General features: G+C 40.0%; 1 protein-coding gene across 2 annotated transcripts in view; it reads right to left on the bottom strand.

Annotated features, from left to right (window-relative positions):
• LOC148370600 (immunoglobulin superfamily DCC subclass member 3) overlaps positions 1 to 11,227 on the bottom strand; it is a 37,186-nt gene extending 25,959 nt beyond the window's left edge. For both annotated transcript variants that reach the window (XM_088328279.1, XM_088328280.1), the window contains exons 1-5: positions 11,044 to 11,227; positions 2,746 to 3,051; positions 1,454 to 1,598; positions 1,266 to 1,396; positions 1,050 to 1,190 (exon numbers count right to left, since the gene is read on the bottom strand). In XM_088328279.1, coding sequence (XP_088184405.1) covers positions 1,050 to 1,190; positions 1,266 to 1,396; positions 1,454 to 1,598; positions 2,746 to 3,051; positions 11,044 to 11,092 — 772 coding nt within the window. In that variant the 5' untranslated portion in view covers positions 11,093 to 11,227. The remainder of the gene's footprint in view (positions 1 to 1,049; positions 1,191 to 1,265; positions 1,397 to 1,453; positions 1,599 to 2,745; positions 3,052 to 11,043) is intronic.
• Positions 11,228 to 12,950: the final 1,723 nt, after the last annotated feature.

Consider the following 12,950-nt stretch of genomic DNA (forward strand, 5'->3'; position numbering starts at 1 on the left):
CTTACTTTTTCTGCCTGTCTCATCTCCTTTTCCCTCTCCTCTCTCTTCCACTCCCATCTCACCCATCTCTTTATCTCTCTCAGCCTCTCTCTCTCTCATTACTCTTCCTTGCAATGATCTTTGAGTCTTTTGGATGAATGAATAAATGAATGAATGAATGAATTAAACTTTATTTCGAACATGATAAAAGCAAAACAACTAAACAACATTTAAAAATTTTTTAACATACATGTCCGAAAAGTCATAGGGAGAAGCACATGCTTTTCTCTATTTATCCCTCTCTTCTTTCTTTACCTCTTACCGTCTCTCTTTCACCACACCCTCTCATCACTTTCTCTATCAGTCACTCACTTTCTCTCAATTCTTCTGCCTTTCTGTTTCTCTCATCCACTTCTTTCCCAACCTTTTTCTCTTTGTCAGTCTCTCTCTTTCCCTTCACTCATCCATCTCTGCTTTCTAACTCTTTAACTCACTTTCAACACTTTCTGTCTTTTTTATCTTTCTCATCGCTTTATCTTCTCTACCTCTGTCTATATCCGTCTCATCACTTTCTCCTTTCTCTCCTCTTTCTATCTCTTTATCACTATCTCACTCATCTCTCGCTCACCCCCTATCTATCTTTTTGTTACTTTTTTTGCCTCTCTCGGGCTCTCTTTAGTCTCACTCTTTCTAATCTCATATCTTTCCATTCTTCCTCTCTCCCCCTTTCTTTCTCTCTCTCTCCCTCTTTGTCACTTTATCTTACTCTCTAATCCCTCTCTGTTTCTTTAACCTCTATTTTTGTCAATTTCTCTGCTCATCTGTCTTTCTGCAGACAAAAGTCGCATTTGGCAATCTAATGTTTTTTTCTTGTCCTGTCATTTTCAATTTCAAGCCCTGCCTTACTAATTAGCACAGAGCTTGCATCAATGTCAAACTCACGCACTAACGTTAGACTTTTATATCAAGGTGGAAGCCTTAAATTATTGTCACCCGGGGCTACAAATGTGTCACGGGCTCCCTGTCTGTGACCCCTGCCTCATAGGAGAGCTCCAGTTTGTCGTCCTTACCCAGCCTGCTCCAGGACACGATGGGCTTGGGGTTGCCTGTGGCGATGCATTCCAAAATGGCTGTCTGATGGACGGTGATGGTGATGTTCTGCGGTCCTGATAGGATGACCGGCTCCTTGTATCTTCTGGAGGCTCCGCTCACTAGCGGCCATCACACAGAAAGTGGCATTTGTAGATAAAAAATGAAACGAATGTAAGGAATGCAGGTACGCATACCAGTGACGTTGAGGACGGCCTCGTGGCTGTAGCGGGTGTTAGCGATGTTGCTAGCAACGCAGCGGAATACGCCCACGTCAGTTTGCTGCACTCCCGTTACCTGGAGGATCCCCATTGGCAGAAGTGTGTACCTGGAAATGGGTGGGGTCATTTCAAGCTGGTATTTGTCATTGGCCGAGACAGCATACCTGCTGTCGGAGGTGGCAAGGGGAGCGTGATCTTTCTCCCAGGTGATGTTGGCTTCAGGGACCCCATTTATCTGGCACTGGAAGCGCGCCACGCCGCCTTCGTCCACAGCCACCGACGCCGGATGAGTGTGGAACTTGGGCAGCGCTGAAGCACAAAACAAATGTCATTGCGAGGGGTGGGCAAACGATTATCCACGGGCCACATTGAGTTAAAAAATGTGGCCAAGGACCCTGTCCAATGTTTTCATTCATTAAAAAATACACAAGCAGACATCTACATGGATTTGTTTATTTATTTGTTTTTAATCGAATTAGTCCCATCAAATTGGTTTTGAATGCTCATAGTTAAAGCAATATAATATATTGCAATATAATATATTACTTTAACTGTGCCTTTTTAAAGAGATTTTTAAAGAACTGTCACTTTTTAAAGAGCTCAATTTGATGTTTAGTTTTGGAGTACTTCAGTAGCATTTTTGTAGTATTTCTGCCGTAATCTGCTGTAACTCTGTTGTAGTGTTTTTGTAGTATTACTGGAGCAGTATTTTTCTATTCTAGTTTGAAAGTGCTAGCATTTTTGTAGCATTTCTGTAGTATAAATAATATATTGGGTTCCTTTTTTGAGCACTATATTTCATGTTCAGTTTTGGAGTATTTCTATTGTATTTTGTTGTATTACTGCAGCTCTTTTTGTATGTATTTCCAAAGTAGTATTTATGCATTATTTTTGTAATAGTATTAATGAAGTAGGATTTTTTTAGTAGTATTTCTGTTGTATTTTGTAGAGTAACTGTGTATGTATTTCTGTTGTAGTTTTCAGAGTGTTTCTTTATAGCAATACTATAGTAGTATTTTTGTAGTATTTCCATTGTAGTATTAATGTATTGATGTAAATGTATTTCTGTTGTCGTATTTTTTGTAGTATTTCTGTAATTTTTCTGTCCGAGTATTTCTGTATTATAGTATTACTGCAGTAGTATTTTTGTTGTATTCACGAAGTTTTTTTCCTTTTCAGAGTGAAATCAAAATAATACTTAAGGTCCCTGGTTTTAAGCACTAAATATACTATTGTATACTAATTGTACTATTATTTATATAAAGTATTTATATAAAGCTGGTCCCAAAAGATATTACATTTTATATTTGTAGTTTTTAATTTACCATTCTATAGCTAATATATTTTGAATATTTTCGTCTAGTGGCCTAGATGAATTTGACTTGCTGGCCCTATATTGCACAACCCGGGTCAACGCTATTGGCTGGAATGGTGGCCATTTTAAACGGGCACTTACATGCTAGCCGGACTTTAGCCTTGCGGCTGCGTAGCATGCCATAGCGGTTCTGGGCAGCGCAGTCGTACTCGCCCACGTCGGCGTCGCCACCATCTCGCCGTTTCTGGAAGCTTAGAATCAAGAGCGTGCCATTGGCTAAGATTTGCCGCCTCGGCGTGTCAACCAATGGCAGGCCGTCTTTGCGCCAGGTGATGTGGAACGGCTCCTCGCCACCAACGCTGCAGTCCAATAGGAGGGGGCGTTCTCGGACCGCGATTAGGTCTCGAGGCTCCTGCAGGAAAGACAACTCCGAGGACCAGCATGTACCTGCGGGACAACGGTACCACCAATCAGGACATTCGAAACACGGAAAGGCGACTAAAACAGAGGGATGGCCACGGCGGCCGATCGGCGACAAAGACCAGTCGCAACAAAGCTGAGACGACAACAATGGCCAAAAAACACTGAAGGGGGTCAAGTTGAGCTTCATTCAATAGAGGAAGAGGACACAATACCCCCCCCCCCCCCCCCCCCCCAAAAAAAAAAAAAAAAAAAACTAAACTAAATAAACCCCCAAACTCCGTAAAAGTTTGTCAAGCACCCAAAGGCGACCATCTGCCCCCTTCTTATGCAAGCCCCGCCCCTCCTGGCCCGCCGTCCATTCAGACGTGACTTTCCCATGACCTTGCCGGAGCCTTTTCACGTCTTAATGAGCCAATATGCAAATTAAGTCAGCGGGCGCTAGCTTAAGCAGCTGCCGCCGCCGCGATGGCACAAGGTGGCCGCCGAGGTCAATTGCAAGCCTTGAACTTCGGTTCAAGTTGGTGATGAACTTGAGCATAAAAATGGCCGCCAGCTGTTCAGTGCAGTAAATGTGTTGCAAAATTTGACGACTTATGCTGGCTTTCGATGCTGCGTTCAGGTGCAACACAACGTGGTGTAAACTCACACAAGAAGTGCTTTGGTGGCGAAATTTGCATTTGGAGTGTTTTGCTGGGTTTCAATGCTTCGGTCAATTGCAACATGGAAAATTGTGAACTCACATGAGATGTGTTTTATAACTGCTATAAGCGAAATTTACGTTGCGTAAGTTTTGCGGGGTTTTAATTTTACATTGAGTTGAGTAGAAAAATGTGAACTCGGAAAAGACGCGCTTTAGAACGGCTAGCTGCAAAATTCGCCTTTAGCAAGTTTTGCTGGGTTTTGATGCTGCGTTCAATTGCGACATGGAAAAAAATTCACATAAGACATGTTTTAAAACTCCTCGTGTCAAAATTTGCGTTTGGTGGGTTTTGCTGGCTTTGAATGCTGTGTTCAAGGGCAGTTAAAGCAGCTTTGAAGCGTTAACACTTGTAAAAAAACCTCCAAAACACAACTTGAGAATCTAATTTAAGAGGGGGTTACTTGTACAGGGTTTTAGATTAAACAAAATTATACAAACAGACTGTTATTTGTTCATTATCATTTTATATTTTGTATATTTTGACCACATCACATGGTTTTAGGCCCTTGGTGTGTGAATAGGTAAGTGTGAAGCACATTGTGAAGTGTTTGGGAGTTTTTTTTTGTCTGTTTTCTGCCAAAGCAGATCATTTTGCTCACTTTACGCATTTTTCTTTTACAGTTTCTACTTTTTGTATAATACATGTAAAAAATTTAAAAGGTTACTACTTGAGGGATGCAGCACGGCAGCGCAGTGGTTAGCACTTGTGGGGTTCAGGTCATGAGATCGAACCTTCCTGTGTGGAGTTTGCATGTTCTCCCCATGCTTGCGTGGGTTTCCTCCGGGCACTCCGGTTTCCTCCCACATTTCAAAAAGCATGCATGTCAGGTTAATTGGCCTGTCCAAATTGTCCCTAGGTGTCAATGAGCGAGCGAATTGTCTGTCCCTATGTGCCCTGCGACTAGCTGGCAACTAGTTCGGGGTGTCCCCTGCCCACTGCCCAAAGATGGATGGGATGGGCTCCAGCACCCCCGCAACCCTACTGAGGACAAGTGGTACGGATAATGGATCGATGGATACTAGAGGGATTCGTGTGGTGCATTATGTTCTGCATTCTTATTAGCTAAACATTCTCTCCACTTATTGTCATTTGAGGGTATGATAGTTATTTGTAAAAAAAAAAAAAAAACCGTTTACACAGTACTTTGTCATTAAATTCTTGAGCCAGTAAGAAGGGTTTGTTGTTCAGTTTTAGTGTGGAAGAGTATTTCATGGGATAAAAATTATAAAACATTAACATATCGACTACACAGATAGTAAATACAGTACTAGAACCATTTTTTTTTTTCGGTCCCAACTTAATCCTTAATCCATTTATTTGTGTAGAACAAAAATACTACTACACAAATACTACAAAATTTTGTGCTTTGAAACATTACGTTATTTTGCTTTTCATTCTGGAAAGAAAAAATCTATGGAAACACCACAAAATAACTACTACAGTAATACTATAGTGCAGAAGAACTACTACAGAAAGATTACAAGAGAAATACTATCTACAAAGTACAAAATATTATTGCACAAATACTACAAAAATAATACAAAACAAATGATATATTAGGTCCCCTGATACTCTATTTACCTCTAATTGCGAGTGTTTCAAGACCAATTTGCTGAGACTAATCTTTTTAAAAACACATATATAGAAATATAACATGTAGATGTCTGTGTGTATATTTTTTCATAGATGAAAAAATGGGATCTGTCTCCAGGATGGGGCCCTTTGCCACATTTTGGAATGTGATGCGGCCCATGACTCCAAATAGTTGCTGTCCCCTGATGTAGAGTATTTCATTGTATAATAACGAATCCTTCGCACAGTCGGGGAATTCCTTCGAAAAATCACTATTAGGGGTCCTTTTTTGGAACACAATTCAAGCAATCAACCAGGCTTCACTGTAGCCAGAAGGAGCCATAAAAAAGAACAAAATACTCCCCAAAAAACGTTGCCATGTTCTCTGCAAACATCGTCCACAAAGCTTTTCATTTGCTGCTTAGCAAATATCTGCAGACCCAAAACATTTTTACACACTTAAGCTGATATCAGTTAGATAGCAGAAGCTTTTTTTTTTTTCATAAATGGAGAAGTTGTAATATTTGACCACTAGATGTTGTTCTACTGTGTGAAGCAAATGAAAATGGGTGCTAAAAAGCACAAGGAAGAATACAAACTACAGAGACTTAAGGTGACATTTTGCTTCCCATTTTCCCCCCCACTTATTCCTTCTTTATTATTTCCCCCCAATTTTGCTTTCTCTTTTTCCCTTTATCCATTTTTTCCAACTTTCATTTTTTCTCTTTTATTTCAATTTGATTCTCTTCTCCTCCTTATATTCTTTCCTACTTTTTACTTGTGTTCCGTCTGAATTTTCTTAGTTCCTTTTTTCTCCTATTCCCTTTTACCCATTTTAAGTGTTTCCTTTTTTCACTTCTTTTTACCTTTTTGCTTACTCCCTTTGCACCTTTCCTCTCTTTTTTCTCTTTCCTTTAATGTTTTTTTCCTTCCCCTTTTTAAATTTTCATTTAATTTACCATTAGGAGGCACTAAATATTACATGCTGTCCTTCTAAAGAGAAATATGGATGGAGCTCCATACAAGTTCAACAACTGGACACAAACATGAGCTTTGGTCCTGAAAAAAAACATTCAGGTACTGAGCAAAACACAGTACGTTCATGATGTCTAATTAGTCATTATGTTGTGGATGTTGCAAAATAATTCACAATTACGACCTTCCATTTGTGTACATTTCCCAAATGTATGTGGTCCTAATGGTTATTTCACATATGAATAATGACAAACCACATCCTTTACTTTTGAGCAGTGGTCTCTAAAGACACGGGATGATAGTTTGTGGCCCCAGTCTTTTCGTGGATTGGCGTTTTTTTTTGTGGTCATTTTTTTCAGTTTTAGTTTCCTTTCCAGTGCAGTTCATTCCATTTTTGTTTTTAGGTTCCCTATTTGTCATTTTCCTACTTTTAAGTGATATGGACTTTACAACATTTTAGTAATTCTATATACTTTTCAGCTCTTTTTCATGCTTCTCATTACCTTCCATACCATTTTCTTTAGTTTCACTCGCCTTTGTACTTTTTCAGTTATTTTGCATACTTTTTTAGTACGTACTTCATATTTTGACATCTTACGGACTTTGGTGGGTAATTTGTACTTTTGGTCATTTTCTGGACGTCATTTTTTTATGGTTGATTTAGATTTTTCGGTTTGTTTTTAGATCATTTTTCAGTTGTTCTGTGGTTGTTTTTTGTTTTGTTTTTTTGGCCATCTTTGATTGGTTTTCCTAGCAACACGAAGTAGGTAAAAGAAGCCAATTTCAGAAGTTAAAGAAGTGTTAATACAAGCAATTGCACTTTTTCTAGTCAGCAACTATTTTTGGTTTCTGCTCTAGTTTATATCTCAGGTATTATTAATATTTTATTTGTTTACTCCTCCCTCATTGATTGATTTCCTTATTTATTTCTAATGTATTTTTCTTAATCTTATTTTTGGTTAAAAAAATGAAGATATTTGAGAACAATGAATGTTTTAATCTGAGCTTTTCTTGTAAAAAAAACCTGATGCGACAAGCCCTCACACACACACACACACCCCCACCAGCTAAATTGACTTTGAGAATTTAGGCTTTGGAGAAGCTCAGTTTAAAGGTGTAGGGTCCCGGAGATGTTTTTGATGGATAACCAAATCCCTTCACCCCCATCCCCTCCCCGCCCTTTTTTTTAGTGAACAGATGTAGGGCGTAAAACCCCCAAAACGTCAGCTGATCTTCCTGTCTCTTGCTGTCGTCAATGACAATGAAGCATTTTGAGCCTTGCCTCCATTTTGCTGAGTCAGCAATTTGGGAAGACTCAAATTCTCAATGTTCTCCTCAATAAGTTGTGGGTTAGAACTGTTCGGGGAACCAAAATGGTCAAACTAGGAACTTCCACTTGACTGTCAATTAGCATCCAGCATAACAAGAGGAAAACGTCTTTGCCGATTGCCCGAGAACATTACAAAACGATTGGAGACTTTTTTTATACAATGCTCTTTGGATTGGCCTGATAAATAAAGTCCAGTTTGCATGGATTGTGGCTTTGTTTGCTTGTCCTTAGATCGAGATGATGGAGCCAAGCTGGGGGAGGATTCACAAGAAGATTTTATTAAAGGGGGGGAGCAGACTGGGGTTGGGGGGGGGGGGGTCATCCAGCTACCCCCACTGGAGCAGAGGGTGACCCCGAGGCCCCCGGGTCACAAGAGTCACGGGTAGGGGTTTTTAGGAGTTCCTGTCTCGATTTTTGTCCCAAAATGAACTTCATAGAGACCTTCAAGCACCTGCCAGATTGCCATCTTTTTTCTTAATTTACTGATACTGTTGACTTGGGCAAACTTTTTGGGAAACGTCGGATTCAAAAGAAAAGCCAGACCAGGAGGACCAAATCATTGATACAGGGTCTAAAATCGTATACCTCTGCAATGCATGCGGAAAAAATACTATTCAACTTGTAGGCATTTAGGAATAAATCTACTTTCAAAATTCTGCATGTGTTATATCTCATTTGATATTTGTTCATTCATCTATTTTTCAGTTTTCACCATTGAACAGATGCAAAGGATATTGCTTAGGATGCCATGGTTGTTCCTTATCTTGACTATTATGCACTCTTTCAATTATTGTCACTGTCAGCAAATCATGTTGCTCCTCAGGTTGTTTTTTTAACAGATTTGTAACGACATGTATCTTTAAATAAATTTTTTGTAATTATATGTATCATTTCATATGATATTTAGTTGCATTAATATGTATGGTATGAATTTATTTGAATTAACGTTCATTTTTAATGAATTTATTTGAGTTAACATGAATTATTTAATATATTTATTTGTATCATTTTATTTTAATGGATTCACATGAACATGTATAATTTTATTAAATTTTATTTGTAAAAATATTTGTTTTATTGTCATCGATATCAACATTGAAGCCGCTCACCTTGGTTTACTGAAAAAACTAGATCACTCGAACAATGCTGCAGGATATTTGAACAAAAATGGCGCTACCAAGCTTGAGGTTTTCTGTAAGACCTGGTTCGAGAGCTTGCTGAAGTATAAAGCAGCCTTACCCCGCGATTACCCGCTAAAATTCCGCGTCCTACCCGCGTGTAACCACGCCCTGGCCGTAGCATGTCGTTCCGCGTCTGTACCGAGTCATATCCGCGTGTGTACCACGTGTGCCGCCCGCGGTTACCTGTGGTCTAAAGTTTTGAGCAGCGCAAAACTTTTTCGCGCGGCCAGCCGCGTGTGAATTTCTTGCCGCGTGTAAAGCACGGCTGTATCTCGTCTGTATCGCGATCTCAAAGCGTCCAACAGCGTCTGCTTCACGGGCAGAAATTTCTGGTCGTGATTCAGCCGCGATACAAACGCAAACGGCTGTGTGATTTTAAGGTTCGGTTGGTAATATACAAAATTGTGAATGGAATTACCCCCCTCATATCTTTCAGATTTAATTTTCCCCTATGTTCTCGCTCGGAGCCTTCGCTCAGGAAACGCTTGTCTGCTAGTGCTTATATTCAATAGCTTATGAATGCCCTATATTTCATGTTGATGATGTCCGTATTGTTTGTTGATGGCCTTCCAACAATCCATTGCGTCTGACCAGCCGGGAAGGGGGATTACCTCATGTGCAGTCCCTTCTCAAGGTTTCTTCATTACATTAAGTTTTGGAGTTTTCCCTTGTCCTCGTTTAGGTTTTAGATCAGAGGGTGATGTAATAATATTTTGTAGTCTCTACCGCTCTTTGAGAATTCTTGTGATTTAAGGGTGTCACAAATAAACATTACTTGACTTGTCCTGTGAAACATTGTATGCTATGAGATTGGACATGGCAGTCCAGGGTGAACATGTTATAAAGAATTTAAAGACAGTCAAAAAAAAGATAAAAGACTACCAGGACAAAATGCAGAAGAAAAAATATTCATTTGGTGGAAATTAATACGCTGATGGGCCATATGTAGCCCATAGAATGTAGTTTGCTTACTGCAGACTTTGGAGGTGCATTTCAACAGAAAGTATTTTTCCTTTGATATTTGTAGTGTTTTCTTTGTATTATTTTGCAACAAATCATCTGGAGCAACCACCTTGAAAGTGGAGGAGATGCTGAGCAAGATGAGAACGTGAAGGTGCATGGGAGTTTGAGATCAGTTGAAATAGAATTGGGCTGAGGAGCCCACTTGGGGCCAAACTGGGGACCATCTCCACTCTGGCTTCGCCATCTGAGTTGAGGCTGTCTGGTACAACTGAGCCACAAAACACATCCATTTTTTGTCAACTATTGTCCACCCCCTCCCGGGCAACCTCCGCATCTGCACCTGCCGCCCCCGCCCCCTCGCCCCCTCGCCCTCTCACCCATGACCCCCGAACCCCCCTTGTGCCCAGGTCAAATGTGACTGAATGGAAAGCTCCATTGTGGTCTGAGTTGAAGACCCACAAAAAGAGTCTTGAACTTGAACGAGGTGCAAAAATGTCACTTTTCACAGTAAAAGTTGCAAGGACACAGGAATGATCCTCTTAAATGATTCAGGACTATCGAGTCGACAATGGTAGATTGAAAGATAGACAATAATCACACTTTACACTGAAAAATAAAACAAGCTTTAGATTAAGTAATCCTATCAAGGGATGGTTCTGTTTTACATTTGTCATTTCATATTACAGTGATACCTCTATAAAAAGCAAGTTACTTTTCACAGTTGCGCTACTTCACAGATTTGCACTGTGTTCTGCATTCTATTTTGCTAAAAAAGTTCTCCCTGTTTTTGTTATTTGGCACTGAAGTAGTTGTTTTTAAATTAATAAAAAATAAAGGTTTAGACATTATTTTGTCAAATACGTGAATTAATTTGTAAATAAGGTATGTTCTTTTGTCTTAACGTTTAAAAGAGTATTTGATTATGTAACAATTGTAAAAAAAATGAAATAATACTTTCTACTTTTTTTTTTGCCTATCACGGGTTATTTTTAGAAGAGGACCTCGTGATAAGTGACAGTGTACTGTTTATACTATTACACTTATTATTTTGCACTGTGATATTTTATCTCATTGTGAATGATCTTGCGCTACCTTGTTATTTTGTCATACATTTGACGTGTTAAGATGACAATTAATTCGATTCTAAAGCTATCAGTCTGATCGTTTTTTTCCGTGACTTTTTCCTTCTTTTTCAATAAGTTATCAACTCATCAAGATCAAATACAAAACACCAAAATAAGTGAAAGAAAGCGAAAAAAAAGAATAGAAAAAAAGATGAAAAGAGGCAACTTACTGCAAGCCAAGAAGGCAATCAGGAAAGTCAACCATTTTCCAGCTTTCATTTTGGTTCTCCTTTGTTTAAATCCTCCCAAAATGGAGAAAAAGTATTCTTTGGTGAGTTGGCAATAAATCCTGCGCTCAGTTCTAAAGCATTTCTGAATTTAAATTTATTTTTTTTTTTTTGTCCGGCTCAGACTTCTTCCTTGGTCGGCGTCCAAACAAACTGTGAGGAGAAGATAATTAAAGATAATCGAAGGTAGATTGGCCTCCCCTTATTGACCAATGGGAGTACAGCGTACTCTGCTCATATGCGTGCGTGTGGGGGCGGTGGCTCAGTCCAGCTGATTGTCAGATCCGGCTTCGTCACAAAGACTGTTGTGGCTTCTGCTATCCACGTTTTGACCGCTAGAGGACGGGGGGAATCTATTTCCGAGACGGAATGGAAAAGAATAGCATAGCATAGCATAGCATAGCATAGCATAGCATAGCATAGCATAGCATAGAATATAATTGACCAGCTGATTGTCAAAGTCAGAATTCAAGTCCTGCCAAGTCATGTTTATTTGTAATGCCCTTAATCACAAGAAGTCTCAAGGAGATGTACAGACTCCAGACTATTATTACACCATGCCTTGATCTAAAACCTGAATGAGGGCAAGGAAAAACTCAAAAAGTCAGGATGAGAAAAATTAGGAAACCTTTTGAGAAGTGCACATGAGGTAATCTCCCTTCCAGGATAACCAGGCTGCAATGGATGTTGCAAAGGCATCAACAAACAATACAAAGACATGCAATTCAATATAGGTCATTCATAAGCAATAAAATATAAGTGTGTTTTAAGCAAAGATTCCAACAGTTCCTTTGAGTTTGCAGAGCATTCAACAGCACCGAGACTTGAAAGGAGAACGCTCGCGAACATGCGTATTTTTTTTTCGCTCTTGGGATCACGAGTAGACCAACATTTTCGTTGCAAAGGCTCCGAATAGCAACATTTGGTGAAATTAAATCTGAAAGATATAAGGGGGCAAGTCCATGCATACATTTGTGTAATACCAAAAGAATCTTAAAATCCCATCTTAAACTGACAGAGAGCTAATGAAGGCCAGCTAAAATGGTGGCAATGTGAAAATACGTTCTTGTCTTAGTTAATAGCCTCGCTGCAGCATTTTGTTCCAGCTGAAGGCTTTTGATGCTAGACTTCAGGCGACCGAAGAGTACTACATTTTAGTAATCGAGACGGAAGGTAGGCACCACGACAGAGCAGTGCTTAACGCGTGTGCGGCACAGTTCTGAGGTCATGAGATTGAACCTCCTGTGTGGAGTTTGCATGTTCTCCCCGTGCTTGCGTGGGTTTCCTCCGGGCACTCCGGTTTCCTCCCACATTCCAAAAACATGCAGGTGAATTGGCCGGTCCAAATTGTCCCTGGGTGTGAATAGGCAAGTGAGTTGTCTGTCCCTGTGTGCCCTGCGACTGGCTGGCAACCAGTTCGGGGTGTCCCCTGCCCACTGCCCGAAGATAGCTGGGATGGGCTCCAGCACCCCCGCAACCCTACTGAGGATAAGCGGTGCAGATAATGGATGAATGGAGACGGAAGGTAACAAACACATGAGTTATAATCTTAGCATCAGACTGGGACAGCATAGGGCTAATTTTTGCAATGTTGAGAAGATGGAAAAAAAGCTGTTCGAGCAATATTTTTAACGTGTACCTGGAAGGACAGATGAGGATAAAATGTGTCACCTACATTTTTGACCGACTCACCCTGCGTGATATTACTTTCCTCAATGTCCAAGAATCATGAAATGATCTTCAACCTGTGATCCCTGAAGTGGGTCAAAGGCTAGTGTGGTTCCTATTATACAAGTTTTGATAGCTCGAGGGGAGCAATCCATTTCTAAGACTTAGAATAGAATAGAATA

This window comes from Urocampus carinirostris, chromosome 2 (assembly GCF_059441175.1).
Source record: "Urocampus carinirostris isolate Australia breed hairy pipefish chromosome 2, RoL_Ucar_1.0, whole genome shotgun sequence".
Lineage (NCBI taxonomy): Eukaryota > Metazoa > Chordata > Actinopteri > Syngnathiformes > Syngnathidae > Urocampus > Urocampus carinirostris.